Source organism: Psammomys obesus, unplaced genomic scaffold, assembly GCF_907164565.1.
Source record: "Psammomys obesus unplaced genomic scaffold, mPsaObe1.curated_primary_1811, whole genome shotgun sequence".
Lineage (NCBI taxonomy): Eukaryota > Metazoa > Chordata > Mammalia > Rodentia > Muridae > Psammomys > Psammomys obesus.
In genome coordinates this window covers 1,506,884-1,528,490 of record NW_026596345.1, presented here as the reverse complement: position 1 = coordinate 1,528,490, position 21,607 = coordinate 1,506,884, and the positions used below count along the sequence as shown (strand labels likewise).

At 42.8% G+C, this 21,607-nt stretch overlaps 1 protein-coding gene across 1 annotated transcript in view; it reads right to left on the bottom strand.

Moving 5' to 3' along the window:
* Aoah (acyloxyacyl hydrolase) overlaps window positions 1-21,607 on the bottom strand; it is a 218,265-nt gene that overhangs the window by 10,014 nt on the left and 186,644 nt on the right. The window contains exons 16-20 of the mRNA XM_055597240.1: window positions 21,353-21,525; window positions 13,474-13,532; window positions 13,254-13,313; window positions 11,054-11,150; window positions 2,846-2,922 (exon numbers count right to left, since the gene is read on the bottom strand). Coding sequence (XP_055453215.1) covers window positions 2,846-2,922; window positions 11,054-11,150; window positions 13,254-13,313; window positions 13,474-13,532; window positions 21,353-21,525 — 466 coding nt within the window. The remainder of the gene's footprint in view (window positions 1-2,845; window positions 2,923-11,053; window positions 11,151-13,253; window positions 13,314-13,473; window positions 13,533-21,352; window positions 21,526-21,607) is intronic.

The window sequence follows — 21,607 nt, the reverse complement described above, 5'->3', positions numbered from 1 at the left end:
TTCAAGGTTGAACAGGAATGAAGGGCTTGATTCATGGAAACGCCCTTGTTGTTTTGCTAGATTTCCTGACTACGAAGACTGGACTTGCCCCAAGGAACTAGGTCTAGAAGAGTCTATGTCTCCCTTCCACTCTACTCTTCTTTCTCTCTTACCTAGTATTGGGGGCCGGGGTTGGTAGGGAGGTAGAGGTATAAGAATCCAAATAAAGTAGATAAAATTTTGCCAACAATTTCCACAGGCTGTGACTCTGGGTCTTGGGTCTTTGTGGTATATTTTCTCTGCTTAACTTAACTTTTTTATTTTTCCCAGTTCTTTCCACCAAAGCCTTATCCAAATCACCACTGCAGACAGAGTTGTAGATTTGGGCAGAGATAAAGGTATAGATATGGTGAGGGCATTAAATCCAGAACTTTAGCCATTCTGGACAGGCTCTGTATCACTGAGCTATAACACAGTCCTACTATAGTTTTCTTTTAGGAATATAAGTCTGATTTCTGGCTTGTAAACACCCACCGGCCTCATTCCTCATAGTAAAAAGATAAAGTCCATGCAGACTTCCTGGGATCTGCTTTGGATCCTTTCTTCTTTCTTCTCCATCCCACTCGCGTTCTCTCTGTGCAGGCTGCACTGAAACATGTGAATTCCCTCCAGCACTCTCAGCTTTTTCTCATCTTCAGATCTTTGCCTGTGCTGTTTCCTATGCTTGAAACACTTCTCCAGCTCTTCCCTGCCTCTTCCGTTTCCTCTGCTATGCGTGGTTGTAGTTTTGATGTCTCATCCTCCAGACACCCCTTCCCAACATCATCTTCTGCTCTCTTCCCTTCTCATCTCCCATGACATCCTTCTTGCTTGCCCACTTGGAGGCAGTTACCACCTGATATTTAATTATCTATTCCTTCATCTCTCTCCTGCTGTATGCTATAATTTTAAACAACAACAACAAAAAATGGTTTCCTGTTCATTCCAGAGTTCTTACAGTGCTTGGCAGTTGGGTAGGTACTCAACACATACTGCTGGATGGCAAGTTGCCAGTCTGGACTTTTCAGCTTCATATGTGTGATGGATAGGAGGGTTTGAGCGTGGTGTCCCCCTGCTGTCCATTTTAGACATGGCTGTGCCACGTTCACTCACTTATCACTCACTCATTCCATGGTGGAATAAACCCTAAAGGGATCGTAAGGTAAGACTATGGGACATAGTATGCTTTAGGATTATGTTTTCAATAACCAATTGCAGGTAAATCAGATGTACAGCAGGATAGGCTCCCAGTCTGATGGATCTTGAGCCCTAAAACTATTTTAAGAGTCAGTCAGGATCAGGTTGATATTTGATATGGCAAACAAGTATGTCCTGAGGGACGGGACGAAGATGTCTTTAAGCTTTGAGCATCTTCTGTGTTTGGTTTAAGGTGACCCCGTAGCTGAGCTCTTTTTCATTTCTCCATCCTCCATAGAAAGAGGAGCCGAAGAACTCCTACCTCAGAGGGAGGAACTGTTCTACATGCCTTTAGTTCTGACTAGGTGGGGACTGAGGCAGGAAGAATCCTTTGATCCCAGAAGCCTGGGGAATACAATGAATCCTCTTCTAAAAAAAGGGACTGGAACATCACATAACCCTAAAAAAAGAAAAATAGACCCCACCTTTTTTGTGAAGCCAGATCCCAATAGCTAGTTTCTAGTCAATAATTCTCTGAGCAATTTATCCATTTGATACACAGAACTTAAATATTCTGAGTGCATTATTAAGATTTTTAGAAATCGGTTGTTTTAAACAGTGAAGTTAATCTTCCCTTTCAGGTTTAGGGTGAGTTGTGGTCTTCACTGCTGTTCATTCTTCAGGCAGCACTGTCTTTCCTCTTTCTTTCCTTTTGAGGTAATTCTTCACCATGCCCACAGAAAGTTGCTGAGCGCAGGGATGGGACAGATGAATTCCACTCGGGTTCTCAAGGGTATGTCTGGAGCTTCCTGCACTCAGCCAGTGTGCGGGGGGGGGGGGGGGGGGGGGGGCTCGTCATTGCCATTCCACACTGACTAAAGCTGGGTCAGAATGCCTATGGTGAGAGAGGGTTGCCCGAGGCAAATGGCTATCCCTCCCTGTGGAGAACCAGCTTTCAGGACTTTCAAATGCCACAAGAACCTCCCCCATGCTTTCTTCTCTTTAAAATAGAAATGTCACAAGCAAGTCAAGTACATGGGACAGATAAAAGTGGCGCCTCTATGGCGGAAGGCAGGAGAATGGGAGGGGAGTGGGGACAAGAATTACCAAGTCCCAGCCTCCAGCCCCCATGTACTGTAAAGAAGCCAGAGCAGAGCCACTTCATACGCCCTGAAGGATGCTCTTACTGCAGGATGTCGCTAAAGGCATTGTTCTCTCACATTGTTCTTTCTAGAGAGATCCACAGAAGTTTCCCCCACACATCTCAATTTCAGAAATCCTTGCAATTGTTACTATATTAAGTATAATATGTTTTACTTTTTTTTTAGAATTTCATACATGTACATGATGTGTTTTGATCATACTTTACAAGCATTATTTTTTTTCTTTATGGAAGGCATGGCAGATGACTCATTTCTCATTGGCTACTAGCAAACCCTGGGACTGCCCTGCACATAGTCTACAAACTGAAGAAGCTACATCTAAGATGCTGGTAAACTTTTTCTGTCTTGTTTTACTTTCTCTCTGATTCTCATATTCTTTTTTTTTTTTAATTTCTATGTTACTTATGTGTACACTCTGTAGAAATCCTTCTGTGAATAAAATAGGATAAAAACCAAATATATGAATGCATACATATACTTTAGAAAACCAAGCAGAGAGTCTCAGTGACCACCACGTGATCACTTACCTCATTGGGGTGGAATCCATCTACGGCTTCAATAAGCTGCCACGGCTGGCCACCTCTTTTCTGCCACTCCTCTATGACTAGAAAACACACAATCAGAGGGTTACAGATGAGTTTCCTAATGCCAAGGACAAGGAGCTCATATGATGTCATCTAATCTCTCCTACTCTTTTAATTTTTGTGTATGAATGTTTTGCTTGCATGCATGTCTGTGTACATGGAGACTAGAAGAGGGCAGCAGATCCCTGGATTAAAAATGGTGTTGAGCTACCATGTGGGTGATGAGACTTGAACCCTGGTCCTGGGAGAGCAGCCAGTGTTTTTAACCACTGAGCCATCTCTCCAACCCCCCTTAAATCTACCCTGCCAGGCCTTGTTTTATCTCATCATGGCTTTTTCTGAGCTATGCTTTGGGCTGGGAGTTTTCTGCACAGCAATGATCTACCCATTATGTGATTTTTTTTTTCTAAGTCAAGAAAGAACATGTGTGAAAAAGCTGGTGAATCTGCCTTGTGTGGCAGGGAGGGCAGGGGAAGTCAAGTGAGCGCTAAAATGAGTAGCAACAATTTAAGTCCATTTGATCTTTTTTCCTCATGTGGTGGCACAATGCCTCTTTGCAGAAGCAAAGATGACATTTTGCTAACATCTCCTTTCATGTGCCACCATTTGCAGACACTGCCTACGTGTGTCAAGCAATCACCCCTAACAATCATACAAGGTGTCAGAAATATAATTATATAAAATTATCTCAACATTGCATTCAGAGAGAGCATGGCTACAGAGAAAATATTATGAGCCCCAAAGTGACGAAAAGTAATAAAACTGTCCTTCAACAGGGATAAGAGAGTATGCATGTCAGTTTCTCCCAGGCAGCAATGCAATTAATTCTAGGTTGTAATATCACAAAGCCAGTAAAACTTCCTCAAGGAAATTGCAGTCCCCAGAGAGCCTTCAGGCAGAATCATCCGAGACTTCGGTTCCTTCCAGAACGCCTCACTTTCCTGGTCTTCATCGAAGCCAGAAGTGCAGCTACGATTCCAATTGTTCTTCTCACCTCTCTCTGCAAGTCTCCCCAGCCTCAAGGGCAGAGGAATGCCCCCTTTCCTTTTTCTTACTCCAGGAAAGGATGGAGACACTGTCTGGTGAAGTCACCACATTAGACTGAATCAATCCTCTGTTGCTTTTGTAGTTATTGCAGAGATGCCGTCCCCTCTTACTGCTCCACCCTTTCCCCCGGAGGTGACAAATAATGTCCCCCTTGTCAGCGTTCAGGGTGAAATGTCATGCTGATGGTCTGCTTAGTGTATTCTTAGGCAGTATGGTACTAGGGTGGTTCTTTCTCTTCTTTCTTTGGTTGAGAGGGGCCTCACACTTGCTAGATATATAAGGATTACTTTGAACTCCTGAGCCTCCCACCCCTACATCACAAGTACTAGCATTACAGCACCAACATGCCTTGCTCCTTGGGATCATTTTATAGTGTGCTGATGGACTTTCTGGTAGTTGCTAGAAGAAGCTGCTGTTGGCAACTAGCATTTGCATTTCTTGTAAGACTCAAAATGAGTTGTTCACTGTGCCATTGAGTTATGATGTAGACCCCATATGGAAACCCAGATTGCCTTATGCTGATAGAGGAGGGTTCTTTTTTTTTTTTTTTCCTGAGGAATGGAATGAATTTGTTCTTTCAATGGAAAGCTACCAGCTGCACTGATAAGGAAGCCACACTTAGTTTTATGAAAGAGAGGGATCAACTGGTTCTTCTAAACCAGATGGCACACAGTATGTTTCCTGACTTTGGCGGCAGTGTCCTGTAAAAAGGAGTGGCCCCAGGAAGCTGGCCTGCCTCTGTTTCCAGTTGTTTATCTGTTCTGCCTCTTTTGTGGGGCACAGCTCTGTTTTAGGTTCAATTCCAGATGCTCTAAATTCTCCAGCATGTCATGCTGGGCTCCAGGTCACCCTTCCTGACTGCACGGCTGCCATTGCCTGCTCAGGGATGCTGCTGGCCTGTGTCCCACTTAGCCTGCTCATCTGCTGTGCAATCTACTCATGCTTGCTTAAGCCTCTTAATCTCCCTCTTGTCCAGGAGATGAGTCACTTTTATTCCCATTTCTGGGACTTGCTTTTCAAATTTCTAGCTCTGTGTTGATTGTCTATCAAATCCACCTCCAGTCTGAACATCTGACAAGTTACTTGCAGTGAAAGAGCAAGGAATTTGAGGAGTTTCTACAAATGCAAAGCTGAGGTCACCTCTAAGAACTCTTGGGTGCTCTTTATCCTGTGGTATCCATCTCCTCTCTCCTTGAATGCATATGGAGGTCTCTAACACAGAGATTGACAAACGCGTGGTGGGTCAAGGTTTCCACCCAGTACAGACATCAGCCTCCAGTCATTGAGACTTTGGAGGTGACATTGCTTCCATTTCCTTTTGTACTTTTCACTTCACTCATTTCCTTTATTTTTAGATTCAGCTCACTTTCTGCTGTGCAGGTGTTTACGGAAGAAGGAATAAAGATGATCTCCAACAGGATACTGGATGGACCGATGTCGGGGTCATTCTCAAGTTCATACCCTGAGAGACTAATCCTGCTGTGGCTTGATAAGAGGTGGAGCCTTTGGGATCTAGCTAGGCCATGAAGTGGAGCCTTCATGGATAGATGTAGTGTCCTAATAAAATGTGTCCCAGAGAGCTTTTGCCATGAGATAGTTTAAAAAGCCAGTGGAGGGCTCTCACCAGAACCCAACTGTGGAGGCACTGTGGTCTTGGATTTATATCCTCTAGGACTGGGTGAGTAAAGTTCTGTTGTTTATGGACCACCCAGGCTATGGTACTTTAATATAGTAGCCCAAGATGACTACTAGATATTCAGAATTCCTCGGTAGTATTCATAAGACCAGGCCAGGAACTGAGCTCAACCAAGTCCTCAGATATAGCCTGCTGGAACATTGCAAGAAGTGAATGAGGAAAGTCATGAGTTAGAGACCTTTTATACCGAATAGACACCTAGTGAGCTGTGGACTTGATCTAGATCTCTGGGGTTTCTCTTGAGTGCTGTGGTAGGAAGCCTCATACATGACTTTTGGACTTTTCATATTAGCAGAAACGATCGAGTGAAAAGTTTAGCCCAAACGGCTGCTATCCCAGCTAAGGAATTCTCATCATCACTATACTCAAACAGTTCTACATGGTATCAACAATAATGTGTTCCTCCCTCATGGGAAACTTTTTCATTCTTCCAAACTCTGTTTCAGCTCTGTAGACTTATGTGGCAGAGTCCAGCCTTCAGACTAACCGGTTTGCCCTATGAAATAATAGTTAATATTGAAAGAACACGGCACACAGTTACCAAGAATACAGTCAGTCAGTCCACAGGAGAAACATTTTTTTCCACACAATTTTTGTGTCTTCGTAGGTACTGGTGTCTATACAGAGGGAGGCATTTTTACTGTAAAATTATGGATAGGTAACTCACAGGCAAGACTACAAGGTTTTATGTGAACCTCAAATATTACCAGGTGGAATGATTCTTTTTTAATTTTTAATAATTATTTATTACAACTTATTCCCTTTGTATCCTGGCTGTGGCCCCCTCCCTCCTCTCCTCCCAATCTTTCCTCCTTCTCTCCCTCTTCTCCTCCTATGGCCTTCACCTAGTCCACTGATACGGGAGATCTTCCACCCTTTTTCTCTGACCCTGGCCTATCAGGTCTTATGAGGACTGGTTACATTTTCTTCCTCTGTGGCTTGACAAGGCTGCAATCCCCAGAGGGAGGTGATCAGAGAGCCAGCCACTGAGTTCATGCCTCAGACAGCCCCTGCTCCCCTTACTAGGGAATCCACTTGGAGACTGAGTCTATGGGCTACATCTGTGCAGGGGTTTTAGGTCCTCTCCATGAGTGGTTCTTGGTTGGGTTATCAGTCTCTGCAGGGACCCCAGGGCCCAGTTTTGTTTTGCTTCTTGTTTTTTGGCTTTGTTGGTCTCCTTTTGGAGCTCCTATCCCCTCCAGGTCTTTCTATCTCCTCCTCCTTTCATAAAATTCCATGCACTCTGCCCAAAGTTTGGCTATGAGTCTCAGCGTCTGCTTCAATACCTTGATCAGTAGAGCCTTTCAGAGACTGTCTGTGGTAGGCTCCTGTCCTGTTCCCTGTCTTCTGCTTCCGATGTCTATTTCATTTGCCCTTCTGAATGAGGACTGAGCATCTTCACTATGGTCTTCTTTGTTGTTTAGCTTCTTTAGGAGTATAGATTTTAGTATGTTTATCCTATATTATACGGCTAATATCCACTTATGAGAGTATCTACCATGTGTGCCTTTCTGCTTCTGGGATACCTCACTCAAGATGATCTTTTCTAGTTCCCACCATTTACTTGCAACTTTCATGATTTCCTTGTTTTTAATTGCTGGATAGTATTTCATTGCATAAATGTACCACAATTTCTGTATCCATTCCTCAACTGAGGGACATCTCGGTTGTTTCCAGGTTTTGGCTATTAAAAATAGAGCTGCTATGAACATGGTTGAGCATGTCCTTCTTGTATAGTTGAACATCTTTTGGATATATGCCTAGGAGTGATGTAGCTGGATCTTGAGGAAGCACTATTCCTAATTGTCTGAGAAAGCACCAGATTGATTTCCAAAGTGGTTGTACAAGTTTACATTCTCACCAGCATTGGAGGAGGGTTCCCCTTTCTCCACATCCTCTCCAACATGTGTTGTCACTTGAGTTTTTGATCTTAGCCATACTGGTGGGTGTATAGTGAAATCTCAGGGTCATTTTTATTTGCATGGAATGACTCTTTGTGACAATTTCATGATATGATTCTACTTTTTCAGAACTGCAACAGTAGATATGGCATTTTTTTTCCTCAATTGATTTTAGAGTGGGAGGGCCCATGAAAGTCAATATGGCAAATTGGTCTTTCCCATTTGTGTGTGTGTGTGGGGGGGCTGTAGGAAAATCTTGAGACAAAGCTTCTCACTGAATTTGGAGCTCACCAGTTTGTCTTGCCTCTCTGGTGAAAGAGCTTCTGGGATCTGTCTAGACACGTGCCATTGTACCCTACTCATATGTGGGTGCTGAGGATCTGAACTCAGGTCCACATGCTTATGTAGCAGGCACTTTTCCAACACAGCTATCCCCCAGTCCTTCCTATTTGTGCTTTGTAAGAAATAAATTTAGCTTCTTGAAAGATCATGGAGCATCTGTAGGGATTTGGTGCATAATATATTTTATCTGTAAGTCAGAGAAATTCCATTCACAGACATCTTTTCAAAGAACCTCAGAAACAGTGGAGGAAGATTTATAGGGCATGTGGTAGCTCTTCCTTTGATGAATTGCAAGCTAGCTGATATTTAAAATAGAAATCTGCATTCATACCGGGGAGGGAACAAAGAGTCTAAGTTTACTACAGCTGGGCTGTCTTTGAAGCCAAGGGCAGTAGGAGGTGTTTTTAAACTGTCAACGTGAAAGTGGCTTTATCAGCCAAGTGGTATTTCTTTCCACCACTGGGAAGGTGAAGTAGAAAGGGAAAGAATGTCACATGATCAAGTTGACATTTTTTTGGAGGCAAGTTTGCTACTTCTGTTTTGTTCATAACCAGTTGGAGAATGAGTCAGCAAAAAGACAAAAACAAAAAACAGAACAAAACAATAAAACGACATCAGCGCATGAGCTGTCTGTCACCTTTCAGTGCTGGACCCAGGCTGTCACAATGGAGAACGAACAGGTCTTCTGCCTTCCTCCAAGTGACAGGGATGCTCAGCTATGAAGTTTTTTGTCACAAGAACATGCAATTGTGAATTTCAGTTCACAATTGGAGGGCTTTGGTGGTGTGGTAGTCATCTCTCACACAGTGTGGAAAGAAGGACAATGTTCACAGGACTCCAGACTGCACATTTAATAAATGCTTCTACCGAGTTTCACTTCTGATGAAAGGACATCTGGGTGATAATGAGCTACATTTATACCATACCCTCCTCAGGGAACTTGGGGAAGCATTTCCTTAGGTATGAAAGATGACAGGAAGTGTTTGGACACACACATGAAAGAGAATGCTTATAAGGAAGACTATAGGGGTGCATTACACTCAGTGATAAAGGAGCCAGTGGATGATGCCAGCTAACAGTTACAGGGTCCTTGCTGGTCTACAATTCTGTGATCTGTGCCTGAACTGAGATAAGAACACGGTTATAAATTCTAGGCTCTTTCTACAGTTGTAAGTTACAAGCAGGGTGGTAATGTGCTGCCATGATCTCTAGGATGGGAGGTTACCCCCAGAAATTGATCTGGAGTGGACGATCCTTCTAGCTAATCTAATAAATGTTAGGATTTCAAGTCTAAAATTCCTAACTTGGCCACAAGCCAAGACATTATAATAGTTCCTGAAAGGGTGATAAAAATTCTGGCCCTCTCAGAAGCAGTCATGGCAGTACATAGTCATTAAATGTTGCATGAGGTGTTCTTACGGACAGATCCCAGAACACCTTTCTCTGCCTCTACTCTCTCTTTTACTATGTGCATATGTCATCCCTGTTCAGGTGCTCGGCGACTTCAGATGGATAAGAAAGGACTGGCAAAGCTGGATCTTCACATTGTTTTTAAAAAAAAAATGGTGGAGAGATTATGAAGCAGGAAAATGATTACACTGTTGATAGGAATTTCCAAGCAAGGGACTTAATACTTATATGTGGGAAATGGTTGGGGGAGGAAACAAAGACGTTTTCTTCAGTGGTGTAGCCATGGCTAAGGTGCGTCTGTTTCTGTAAGCGAATTCCCACCCAAGCACCTGCAAATGCCCCTAATCAAACCCGTTGTGCCCCACATAGACATAGGGATGTGAAAGTAAGGGGCGGCTAGCTGGAAATTGGAAGAATATTGATTGGGTGGGGGAGGAGGACAAGAGAAAGTAGTGGGTGGTGAATATGACTGAAATCTATTATGTGCATGTTCGAAATTTCATAATGAAACCATTATTATGCATAATTAATGCATGCTAATAAAAACACTTAAAACGGAATCCCCTCTTGGAGATTTGGAACCAGAGAGGTGAGAGATGCCCAGCGAATTGCCTGCAGCACCAGAGATAATGAATGACGGTTGTAGAAATCACCCTGGACAATAAAAAATGTCCCACGTGGAGGTTAGGCATTATTAGATTTTTAATAACTTTGCTCACATTCAAGGATGGTAATGATCAAAGATCACTTGGAGGTGCATTTGTTTACACCAAGAAGTCATTAATAAGTCTTTAACTCTGCATTTTAATGAGAGGTTATTTATCAAAAATGTCTCTCCCCATGAGAGAGATGTGTCATGTAAGCAGGAAATCTAGTAAAGACAGATCAGTCTTGTTGAAAGGATGTTCAGAGCTGAAGGATTAGAGTCTGCAATGCAAAACGTGTCAGCTAATGTAATATTCAATAATTCATGATGGCCATCTGCTCCACTCCAGATGCCTGGGCTGGGGGCTGTGGGGTTGTGGGTGAGGGACAGAGATGAGAAATCTCCCCTCTGCTGCACACATTGAAGCATTTCATTAGCATCGTCTCAGCTGGCAGTCAACCAACAGGGGCTTTTCTAGTGCAGAAAAATTGCTTAACAATGAAAATTAATCTTGGGAAGGTTTTAATCAATAAATAGTTTTTTTTGTTTTGTTTTGTTTTTTGAAAGTCAAGATGTAAAGGATAAATCAGTGGCTCCAGTTAGCAGACCCGAGTCTGTGTGGCTGCTTGTCAGTGACAAAATGCAATAAATGAAAAAAAAAAATTCTTCCCAGAGAGTTGGATCTACTTTTTTTTTTTTTTCCCTCCCTCTAAGAGCTTTTGATTAGTTTCAGGTCTGGGCTTATTCAAAGTAGTCTACCACAGGAGGCACGGTCTCACTTTTCCCTTCTGTCCCCTCTAGTTTTAGCACACACGTGAACGTAGGCGATCTCATTAGCCTAGAGACTTCTGGCCCAAATTCTCCCCAATGGGCTACCATTCCTGTTGCTTTGAGAGATGACGGTGAAGTGAGGAGGTGATGTTGAGTCTCACACTGTCAGAAAAATGCCTCATGCTTTTTCTCTCCCCAATGCAGAGAGCTACCATGTCAGGTAGGCGGGGCTGACCCTGCCTAGTCTGCTCTGTGTGCTTTGTAATATGGCCCCCCACCCCTCCCACTGCGGCTGGGGGGGTTGTTGTCTACTGTCAAGACAAAAACAAGCCACTTACTTTCGTGGAAGGCGAAATCCATGTAGAAAAGACTGAAGTTTGAGAATGTCTTGGCGGCTGCAATTTTTTTCAGTGTATTGGAGAGTTGTTCTGCTCTCTGAATACAAGGGAAACAGAATTCCATGAAACCTCAACTTTGACTTTCATGAGACAATTCAGGCAGAAAAAGAAATTGATTTTCCACACACCACTCCACTTTACTATCTCCAAGCCATCAGCAGAAAACAGCTCTGCACATTAAAGTGTATTCATGTGCAAATGACCAGTGAACACGAAAAATGTTACTATTCATTACAAATCAAACCAGTGTAAATTAAAGTAATAAGAATCTGCTTTTTCTGCATGGGTTTGTCAAAGATGAGATGAACAACCTTGACGTTACTGAATGTCAGAGGGCGAATGAATGAAAACGTAGGTTAGTTTCATCGTTTAGACAATAGCTTGGCAATACGGACCAAATCCTTAGCATGACCACCAATATGACTCATAGGAACTTGTGTATAGGAAATAGAGACAACACAAAACATACGTCTTGTTATTCATCATGATGAAGAACTGGAAATAACTGTGTGTCTAACTCCAGAAAAGGACGGAATACATTTTGCCACGCTGTCATGCTAAACGATTGCAAACAGTTGTACAATTATAATGTGGATGGAGGAGCAATTTGTAAACACTGGAATTTGTATGTGTATTCTCAATCTAGTAGGCAAAACCCCAAGATACTTATCTTTTAAAGTGATAACAGGCACTCACATACTGATACATCAATGATATTTTTTTTTCTCTGCACATGTGCCTGTCTGTAGGTATGTATGTACATATGCATACATGTGTTTAGAGGCCAAACGATGGCCTCACACATTACTGCTTAGGATCCATTCACATTGGTTATGGAGAGGAGCTTCATTGGCCTAGATCTGTTCATTGGGTTAGGTTGGCTGGATGGCTAGTGAACCCCAGGGGTTCTCTTGACTCCACCTTCCCAGCACTGAGATTACAGGTGTATGTCACTGCCTCAGCTTTCTCACATGGGTGCTAGGGATTGGACTCAGTCCTCATGATCACATGGCAAGCACTTCACCGACTGAGGGTGCTGTCTCCCCAGCTGAATTTGTGTGCGTGTGTGTATTTGTGTATTGTATGTGCACGTGTGTGTGTGTGTGTGTGTGTGTGTGTGTGTGTGTGTGTGTGTCTGTGTGTGTGGATGGGCACTGAGATCAGAGAAAGATGTTGGAGGCTTGCCTTGTCACTGGTCACTCCGCCTTACTGCCATGAGACTGGTTCTCTTACTGAACCTGGAGGCAGGCGGGCAGCCAGCCCGCCCCAGTGATTTGTCTCTGTCTCTCATGGCACTGCAGTTATGGGCCCGTGTGCAGCTATACCCAGCGTTTTATGTTTGTGTTAGTGATTTGAACTCAGGCTCTCAAACTTGTGCAGCAAATGCTCTTAGCTACTAAACCATCTTCCAGCCCCAAAGTTATAGTTCAGTCCTCAAACTTGTTATCCTCCTGCCTCTGCCTCTTCAGCATAGCCTACCAATGTGTACCATCACAGCTGGCTGCAGCCCAATTTTTGTGGCTGCTCTTTGCAGATTTTTATAGTTTTCATGTTTCCAAAATCGAAATACATATTTTTAACTTTTAATCTCACAGCGTGTTTTTTTTTTATTTGCAAGTTCTTTACAATAAAGTTTTACTACAAAAATATGCAGGTGGTGGGTCATGCCTGAAATGTCAGTTCTCAGGAAACTGAGGAGAGAAAGATAATCTCTCTTTGAAGCAAAAATTAAAAACTACAAATGTTTCAATAATTTTTCATAAAGATAATTTACCACGTATGGACAAAGCATAAGATGTTTTGCTTTAAAGGGACTCTTTCACACATGTGACATGCCCAGCCACACATAAGGCTTAACTTCCTCAACGCCCTAGTTCAATACCTCAGGTTACATTACTAGCTGAGTATGTAAATGCATTCATACATGAGAAACGTGCACTCACATGTGGACAGTAAGAGAGGCAGGCATAGGAAGAGGTGGAGGCAGACGGGACACACGTAAGGTCTTTTGGCATTTCCGGCTCCCCAAACACGAGTCCTTGTTATTTGTTACATGATGGTTGGAGACCATCACGCTGTGGCATCCCCTCCCGAGGGAAAGGCCCCAGCAAACCCAGCGACAGGGAAAGCAACCCCATACCTCTGAGGTGAGAGTCCGGAGAGTCTTGTTGGAAGACATCCAGCCGTTACAGGGATTGAGCTGAGAGGTGAAGAGCACGCTGGTTAGAGAGGTGTAGTCATAACAACAGGTCTGTGTACGGTCGCCCATACACGTGTGCATGTGAGTGTATGAGTGCGCACGTGTGTGTCTGTGTGTATACGTGCATGATGAGGCCGTGGGGGCAGACCCCTGGGCTTACCTGGAGACAGCTCAGGAAGGAGAAGAACTGTGCATAGGTTACATCTTTGTTTAGCTGGCCTGGAAGACAGAGGTCTGATATGTCATATGGAATCAGATGTCAATGCTCAGAAACATTTGTGGGTGTCCCCACCTCCCTTTCTGGTGGTGGCATTTGTCCTGATTTGAATATGTCACTTGGCCTAGCTTTGACGAATAGGAAAGGGCCCTAAGGTGTCTAGGCCCATTTTAGTCTGGGAGAGCACTGGCCTCATCTAATCTCTACAGGAAGGGATAGGGTCTCTTACAGTTCTAAATGGACCAGAGTGACCCGAACAAAGCATATCTCCAGGCAGCCCCTTCTTCTTGGTGATGTCATGAGATTCCAAGTTTCTATGAGGCCCCGTTTAAGGTGGGAACTGACTTTCTGAGCTTATGAAACACATAGGACTGACCCAGTTGTTCATGCTGAGAAACGGGCATTCAGAATGTCTGAAATTCTGAACCAAAACCTTCAAATATGGCTGAGGTAGCTCTGTAACGCGTGGGTGGGATGGCAATGCTAGCTCTTTCTTTTTTTTTTCTGTCTCTCTTAATGACAGTGAGTTAAGAACTTTTCTGTGGTTTTCTTATTGAGTCCTAGTTAGGAAATACATTTTGTGGTTATTTTTTGATTCAGGTTAAAGAGGTACATAAGAATGAAGGGGGAAAAGCTCACAGACTATTATAATTTGTAAATGAAATCTGTCCCATCCCACGTCTGAAACACTTCTTCCTCAGCCCGTGACACTGTCTTACTCCTAGCTGCAGGAAGTAGGTCATTAGGAGTGCATCTTTAAAGGTTATACCTGGTTTCCTCTTTTCTGTCTGCTTCCTGTTGGTGAGCCATCAGTTAAAGGGCCCCCACCTCCTCCATGCGCCTCCACTGCTATGACATCTGCCTGGGACCAAGCACTAAGGACTGAATCTTCCACACAATGAGCCCAAATAGACAATTCTATTTTTATCCTATGTTTGTCTCAGGTGTTATGGCACAATGGTGAAAAGGCTAATGCCCTGGAGTCTGTGCAGAAACCTTTGGAGCACTAACCACAGACACCGAGATGTTGCCTTTCTTCCAGCGCTGCCCCTCTCCATTTTTTATTTCTTTTATTATTAGTTACATTTTATTAACTCTGTATCCCAGCTATATAATGCTCCCTCATTCCCTCCCAATCCCACCCTCCCTCCCTCATCTCCTCCCTGCCCCTTTCCAAGTCCACTGATAGGGGAGGACCTCCTTCCCTTTCATCTGACCCTGTTTTATCAGGTATCTTCAGGACTGGCTGCAAAGTCCTCCTCTGTGGCCTAGCACCCTTGGGGGGGGGGTGAGGTCAAAGAGCCTGCCATTGAGTTCCTGTTAGAAATAGTCCCTGTTCCCCTTACTATGGGAAACCAATTGGTTACTGAGCTACCACAGGCTACATATGAGCAGAGGTTCTAGGTTATATCTATACATGGTTCTTGGTGGAGTGTCAGTCTCAGAAAAGACCCTTGTGCCCAGATATATTTGGTCCTTGTGGAGCTCCTATCATTTCCACATCATACTAACTCCCCTTTTTTCATGTGATTCCCTGCACTCTGCCAAAGGTTTGGTTATGAGTCTTAGTATCTGCTTTGATACACTGCTAGGTAGAGTCTTTCAGAGGCCCCCTGCAGTAGGCTCCTGTCCTGTTACTTGTTTTCTCCTATGTCCAATGCACATCCCATTTGTCTTTCTAAGTGAGGATTGATCATCTTACCCCATGTCCTCTTTCTTGTTTATCTTCTTTAGGCACATAGATTTCATTCTGTTTATCATATCTTGTAGGTCTATATAAGTGAGTATATACCATGTGTGTCTTTCTCCTTCTGTGATACTTCACTCAGAATATTTTCTAGATCCCACCATTTGCCTGCAAATTTCATGATTTCCTCGTTTTTGATTGCTTAGTATTCCATTGTGTAAAAATACCACAATTTCTGTATCCATTCCTCTTTTGATGGACATCTAGGTTGTTTCCAGGTTCTGGCTATTACAAATAAAGCTGCTACAAACATGGTTGAGCAAATGTCCTTGTTGTGTACTTGAGCAAATTTTGGGTATATGCCTAGCAGTGGTATAGCTGGGTCTTGAGGAAGCACCAGATTGACTTTACATTCCCACCAGCAGTGGAGGAAGGTTCCCCTTTCTCCACAACCTCTCCAACATATGTTGTCTTTTGAGTATTTGATTTTAGCCATTTTGATGGGTGTAAGGTGAAATTTCAGGGTCGTTTTGATTTGCATCTCCCTGATGGCTAAGGATGTTGAGCATTTCTTTTAAGTGTTTCTCTGCCATTGTATATTCCTCTACAGAGAATTCTCTGTTCAGCTCCGTACCCCATTTTTTTAATTGGATTACTTGATTTATTGCTTTTTAACTTCTTTAGCTCTTTATATGTTCTGGATGTCCGCCTTCTGTCAGATATAGGGTTGATGAAGATCCTTTCCCAGTCTGTAGGCTGTCATTTTGTTCTGATGACAGTGTCTTTTGCTTTACAGAAGCTTTTCAGTTTCATGAGGTCTCATTTAGTGATTGTTGCTCTTAGAGCCTGTGCTGTTGGTGTTCTGTTCAGGAAGTTGTCTCCTATGTCAATGAGTTCTAGGCCCTTCCTCATTTTTTCTTCTAACAGATTTAGTGTATATGGTTTTATGTTAAGCTCTTTGATCCACTTGGACTTTAGGTTTGTACAGGGTGATAAGTATGGATCTATTTTCATTTTTCTGCATGTAGACATCCAGTTGGACCAGCACCATATGTTGAAGATGCTGTCTTTTTTCCATTGAATGGTTTTGGCTTCTTTGTCAAAAATCAAGTATTCATAGGTGTGTGGGTTTATTTATGGGTCTTCTATTTAGTTCTATTGATCCTTCTTTCTGTTTCTATGCCAATACCATACAGTTTTTATTACTATTGCTCTGTAGTACAGCTTGAGATCAGGGATGGAGATACCTCCAGATGATCTGTTGTTGTACAGGACCATTTTGGAGATTCTGGGTTTTTTGTTTCTCCATATGAAGCTGAGAATCTTTTTTTCAAGGTCTGTAAAGAATTGAGTTGGTATTTGGATGGGAATTGCATTGAACCTGTAGATTGCTTTTGGCAGGATGGCCATTTTCACAATGTTAATTCTACCAATCCATGAGCACGGGAGATCTTTCTATCTTCTGATATCTTCTTCAATTTCTTTCTTCAGAGACTTAAAGTTTTTTTCAAACAGGTCTTTGACTTGCTTGGTTAGTGTCACCCCAAGGTACTTTATGTTATTAGTGGCTATTGTGAAGGGTGTTGTTTCCCTGATTTCTTTCTCGGTCCTTTTGTCTTTGGTATACAGGGCCCCTCTCCCTTTTTACAGCATGTCCCACCCACTCCAGATCAGTCAGTTTCCACGCTATGACTGACATAAAAGCCAGCTCCCCCACCCATCTCCAGGATGAACAGCTGGTGCTATGTCCATTAAACACTCTTATGCTCTCAAAACTTACAGAGGATAACAGAGCTTCTCAGAAAAAAGATCGCAGGCAATGGGACAGAGCCTTGCTTTGTGCTTGTATCTGAGGTAAGTTCTATGGAAAGGCAGAGTTGACGTGCTCATCATGGAGGAAACACACTTCCTCTCCCGGTGTGGTGAGGGATGGTCAGGTCTAGAGATCCACTGGCTACTATTCCCAGTAAAGTCGTAGAGATCTATCAGGTCTCTCTTTGGCATCATCATGTTTTAGATGACTCCAAAGCTTCTGTCCTTGCTTTCAATGTGTGGACTTGGCATGGACCATGAAGCTCATCTTTCTCCAAATTCCTGCTTCTACCTGCTGAGGTTCATACTTGTTTTGATTTTCTGCTTCCCCTCCTGATTTTGTTCTCTTTCTCTTTTTTTTTCTCTCTCTCTTTGTCCATCTCAGCCCCACCCTGCTCAATTGCACTGACAGATACCGTCAAGGCCATCCTGGTTCTTCCATGTGCCCCAGTGACTTAGGCTCTTTGCTCTGTGAACTGTAGCCTTTTTTCCTCTACCTTCTGTTAAAAACTCTGTTTCTGTTTGCTTGTTTGTTTTTTGTTTTATTTTGTTTTTAAACCTCTTTCCAACACCATCTTGTTCTTTGTTGGAATTAGGTCTCGTAGAAGAATTCACATGGCTTATCTGGTACTAATATACATTCTCCTTTATCCCTTTATTCTGCTTAGAGGCTGAAGTCTCTTCACACAAGAGGAGGCTATCTGCTCTGAGTAATAGTGCATCCACACTTTCCCTCTTTCAAGCCTTGATTGCTTTGATATCCAGAAGAACGCCATTTTGCCCTGCTCCACGGGTACTGGGAGCACCACTACCAGACAGGCCTTGAAGGTTAAGCCTAGCCACAGCCTTGTTCTATCTGCTTTGCTCTCCCCTCTGCTGTCCTGCCAAGGATTAGGGTCCTGGGTATACCCTGATCACTGAGTCCAGTCTCCCTTCCTTTGCCTTCTATTGCTTACTGTCTGAACACTGGCTCCCTCTGAGCCTGCTGGACAGAAGGATAGGTCTGCTGAACAGGGTGAAGTCCCCATTATATAGTAGACGACAGTGGGGGAATGTTAACAACTCTCTTTCTTCTATCTTGAATTTGCCAGTTTGAAGGAAGGATACCTCTGGGGTGCTCAAGTAAGAGTGGTTAGGAGTGCTTATAGTGCACGAATGGTCTAAAAGAAAGGAAGAGGAAGTGCAGCATTCTCTCTCTGCTGGCACCAACTCTGTTTCTTTTTTATTAATTTCACTTTATTCACTTTGTATCCCCCCATAAGCCCCTTCCTCCTCCACTCCCGATCCCACCCTCTCACCCCCTTCTTCACGCATGCCCCTCCCCAAGTCCACTGATAGGGGAGGTCCTCCTCTCCTTCCTTCTGATCTTAGTCTATCAGATCACATCAGGATTGGCTGCATTGTCATCTTCTGTGGCCTGGTAAGGCTGCTTCCCCCTCAGGGGGAGGTGATCAAAGAGCAGGCCAATCAGATTATGTCAGAGGCAGTCCCTGTTCCCATTACTATGTAACCCACTTGGACACTAAACTGCCATGGGCTACATCTGTGCAGTGGTTCTAGGTTATCTCCATGCATGGTACTTGGTTAGAGTATGAGTCTCTGGGAAGACCCTTGTGTTCAAATTTCTGGTTCTGTTGCTTTCTTTGTGGAGTTCCTGTCCTCTCCAGATCTTACTATTTCCCACTTCTTACATAAGATTCCATGCACTCTGCCCAACAGTTGGCCATAAGTCTCAGCATCTGCTTTGATAGTCTGCAGGGCAGAGCCTTTCAGAAGCCCTCCATGGCAGGTTTCTAGTTTGTTTCCTGTTTTATTCTTCTGATGTCCTTCCTCTTTGCCTTTCAGGATGGGGCTTGAGCATTTTAGTTAGGGTCTCTTGATTAGTTTCTTTAGATGTACAGATTTTAATAAGTTTATCCTATATTACATGTCTATATGAGTAAGTATATACCGTGTGTGTGTTTCTGCTTCTGGGACAGCTCACTCAGGATGATCCTTTCCAGGTCCCACCATTTACCTGCAAATTTCATGATTTCCTTCTTTTTCATTACTGAGTAATATTCTATTGTGTAGATGTACCACAATTTCTGCATCCATTCTTCAGTTGAGGGGCATCTGGGCTGTTTCCAGCTTCTGGCTATTACAAATAAAGCTGCTACAAACATGGTTGAGCAAATATCCTTATTGTGTACTTGAGCCTATTTTGGATATATACCTAGGAGTGGTATGGCTGGATCTTGAGGAAGCACTATTCCTAGTTGTCTGAGAAAGCGCCAGATTGATTTCCAGAGTGGTTGTACAAGTTTATATTCCCACCAGCAGTGGAAGAGGGTTCCCCTTTCTCCACAACCTCTCCAGCATGTGTTGTCACTTGAGTTTTTCATCTTGGCCATTCTGATGGGTGTAAGGTGAAATCTCAGGGTCTTTTTGATTTGCATTTCCCTGATGGCTAATGACGTTGTTGAACATTTCTTTAAGTGCTTCTCTGCCATCCTATATTTCTCTACAGAGAATTCTCTGTTTAGCTCTGTTCCCCATTTTTTAAATTGGATTACTTGGTCTGCTGCTTTTCAGCTTCTTTAGTTCTTTATATGTACTGGATATTAGTTCTCTGTCAGAAAAAAGGGTTGGTGAAGATTCTTTCCCAATTTGTGTTTTTTTTTTTTTTTAACCTATTTTTGTTTTCTCATGGAAGAGTACTGTGTGTTTGCGATCCCTGGTCAAAAAGACTTCTTAATAAAGCAGCAAGGGACTCGGGGAGGCAGTTTAACAGTGTAGCTAGAACATGTGAGAGTCTGCCTTTGATGCCAGCAGCAAAATGAAAATAAAATCCAGTGGTGGACAATGGGACTGTCCACAGTGACCAGTGACCAGTGTTAGTGTGTGTTCAGTTGCCCCGTGCTTGCACCCATAGATGCCAAAGGCTCTCTCTAAAGATTAAAGAGTGAGAGTTTATACTTTAGACGACTAGAACACACAGTTTTTATGTTAGAAATTTATAAATTCCTTACAGTAGTCTGATATTTATATTCATTTATCTATATCTCTCATATTTAGACTAGCTATCATTTATCTCCCTACCTACATATCTTTCATTTCTCTCTTTCTTTCAATCTTTGCCTATAAGGGTAAGAAGCTTTATGAGCAGGAAAGCTATGCTCTTTAAGTCAGGCAGGCCAGTACTTTGCTTAGATAATATTTGTGATACACTTTCATGGAGCAAATGACTTTATCTTAAATGGCTGTGAGTCCGAATGTAGATATCTATTTTTTTTCCTCCAGTAAAGAGACTAGAGATCTGATTATCAGTTCTTTTTCTCCATGTAAACAGGGGTGGAAATTTTTAAGGAGGTAGAGGAATTAGCTTAACCAGGAACTACAGGAGGAAGAGGAGGAGGAGGAAAAGGAGGAAAGGAGGAGAAAATGAGGAGGAAAAATAAAAAAGTCCATAGATGTTATGTCCTCACGGGGAAGCTCTGGCTTATTTTCAAAGAGGAACCACCCATAAAGAGAAGATTTTACTAATTTACATACATATACATTCCACATAGTAATATCTTAAATTATCCTTAAATCTTTTTTAGGTCCTAGTCCAGTCTGCACTCTGATTAATTTATACAGAGCTGGGAGACTGCAAATCTGGTCACTTGGGCATATGGGAGATTTACAGCAAAGAAGTTGTCAGAATTATTTCTTCAGTACACTGGTGTTTTTCTTTTTGAATAGCCATCACCCAGGTCCATCTTGTGAACTGGCAGAATTATGCTTCTCCTGATAAGAGTACGGGGGATTTAAATGCAGGCCGGGACTTAATGGTGGTTGTGATCCTGTGTTGACCCCTTGAGGATGGAGGCTGCTTTCTTTGTTGTGGGAATGGAGTCTAATTGGAGCGGTAGCATCAGCAGAACATTTCTTACCGTCCCTTAAATTCAATTATAGTACAAACTTTCTTTCTCATAGTTTCTATCAAGCCTGGCTAGCACACTACTTGTCTCTAAGTTATATTGGAGGGAGCTTTCCTTTAGTTCAATTCTGCTTTGTGTAACTTAGTATTTCCTAAGCAAGCTATTAGTGAATCCCTCATAGCATAAATTTTACTACTTTGAATTTCTCCAGCATATATATATGTATGTATATATATATATATATACATATACATATACATATATATATCACCCATCACAATACAGATCACACAAATTCTACATTCACACATTGCACACACATCATATGTACACACTGCATCCACACATGCGCGTACACACACATCCACAAACGCATACACATGGTTGAAGAAGAAAAGAATTTGTAAGCATAATATACCTAGAGGGTGGTATTGGTTGTGCAAACTATCCCAGAGAAAAGTTCCATCTGGCAGGCCATATAAAATAACATGGCTGCCATTGGGCAGGTGGGAATTTAGATGCTTCAGAGTCTGCATGACATTGGAGTACATTTGTTCGGGAGTGGTCATTTCTGCAACTGTGTCCGATTTCCTGTTGGTGGAGGGAACAGAAGGTATCTTGTTTATCAGGACAGTCCCATACAAAACACACTGTATGCTGGTTATTGGTACCA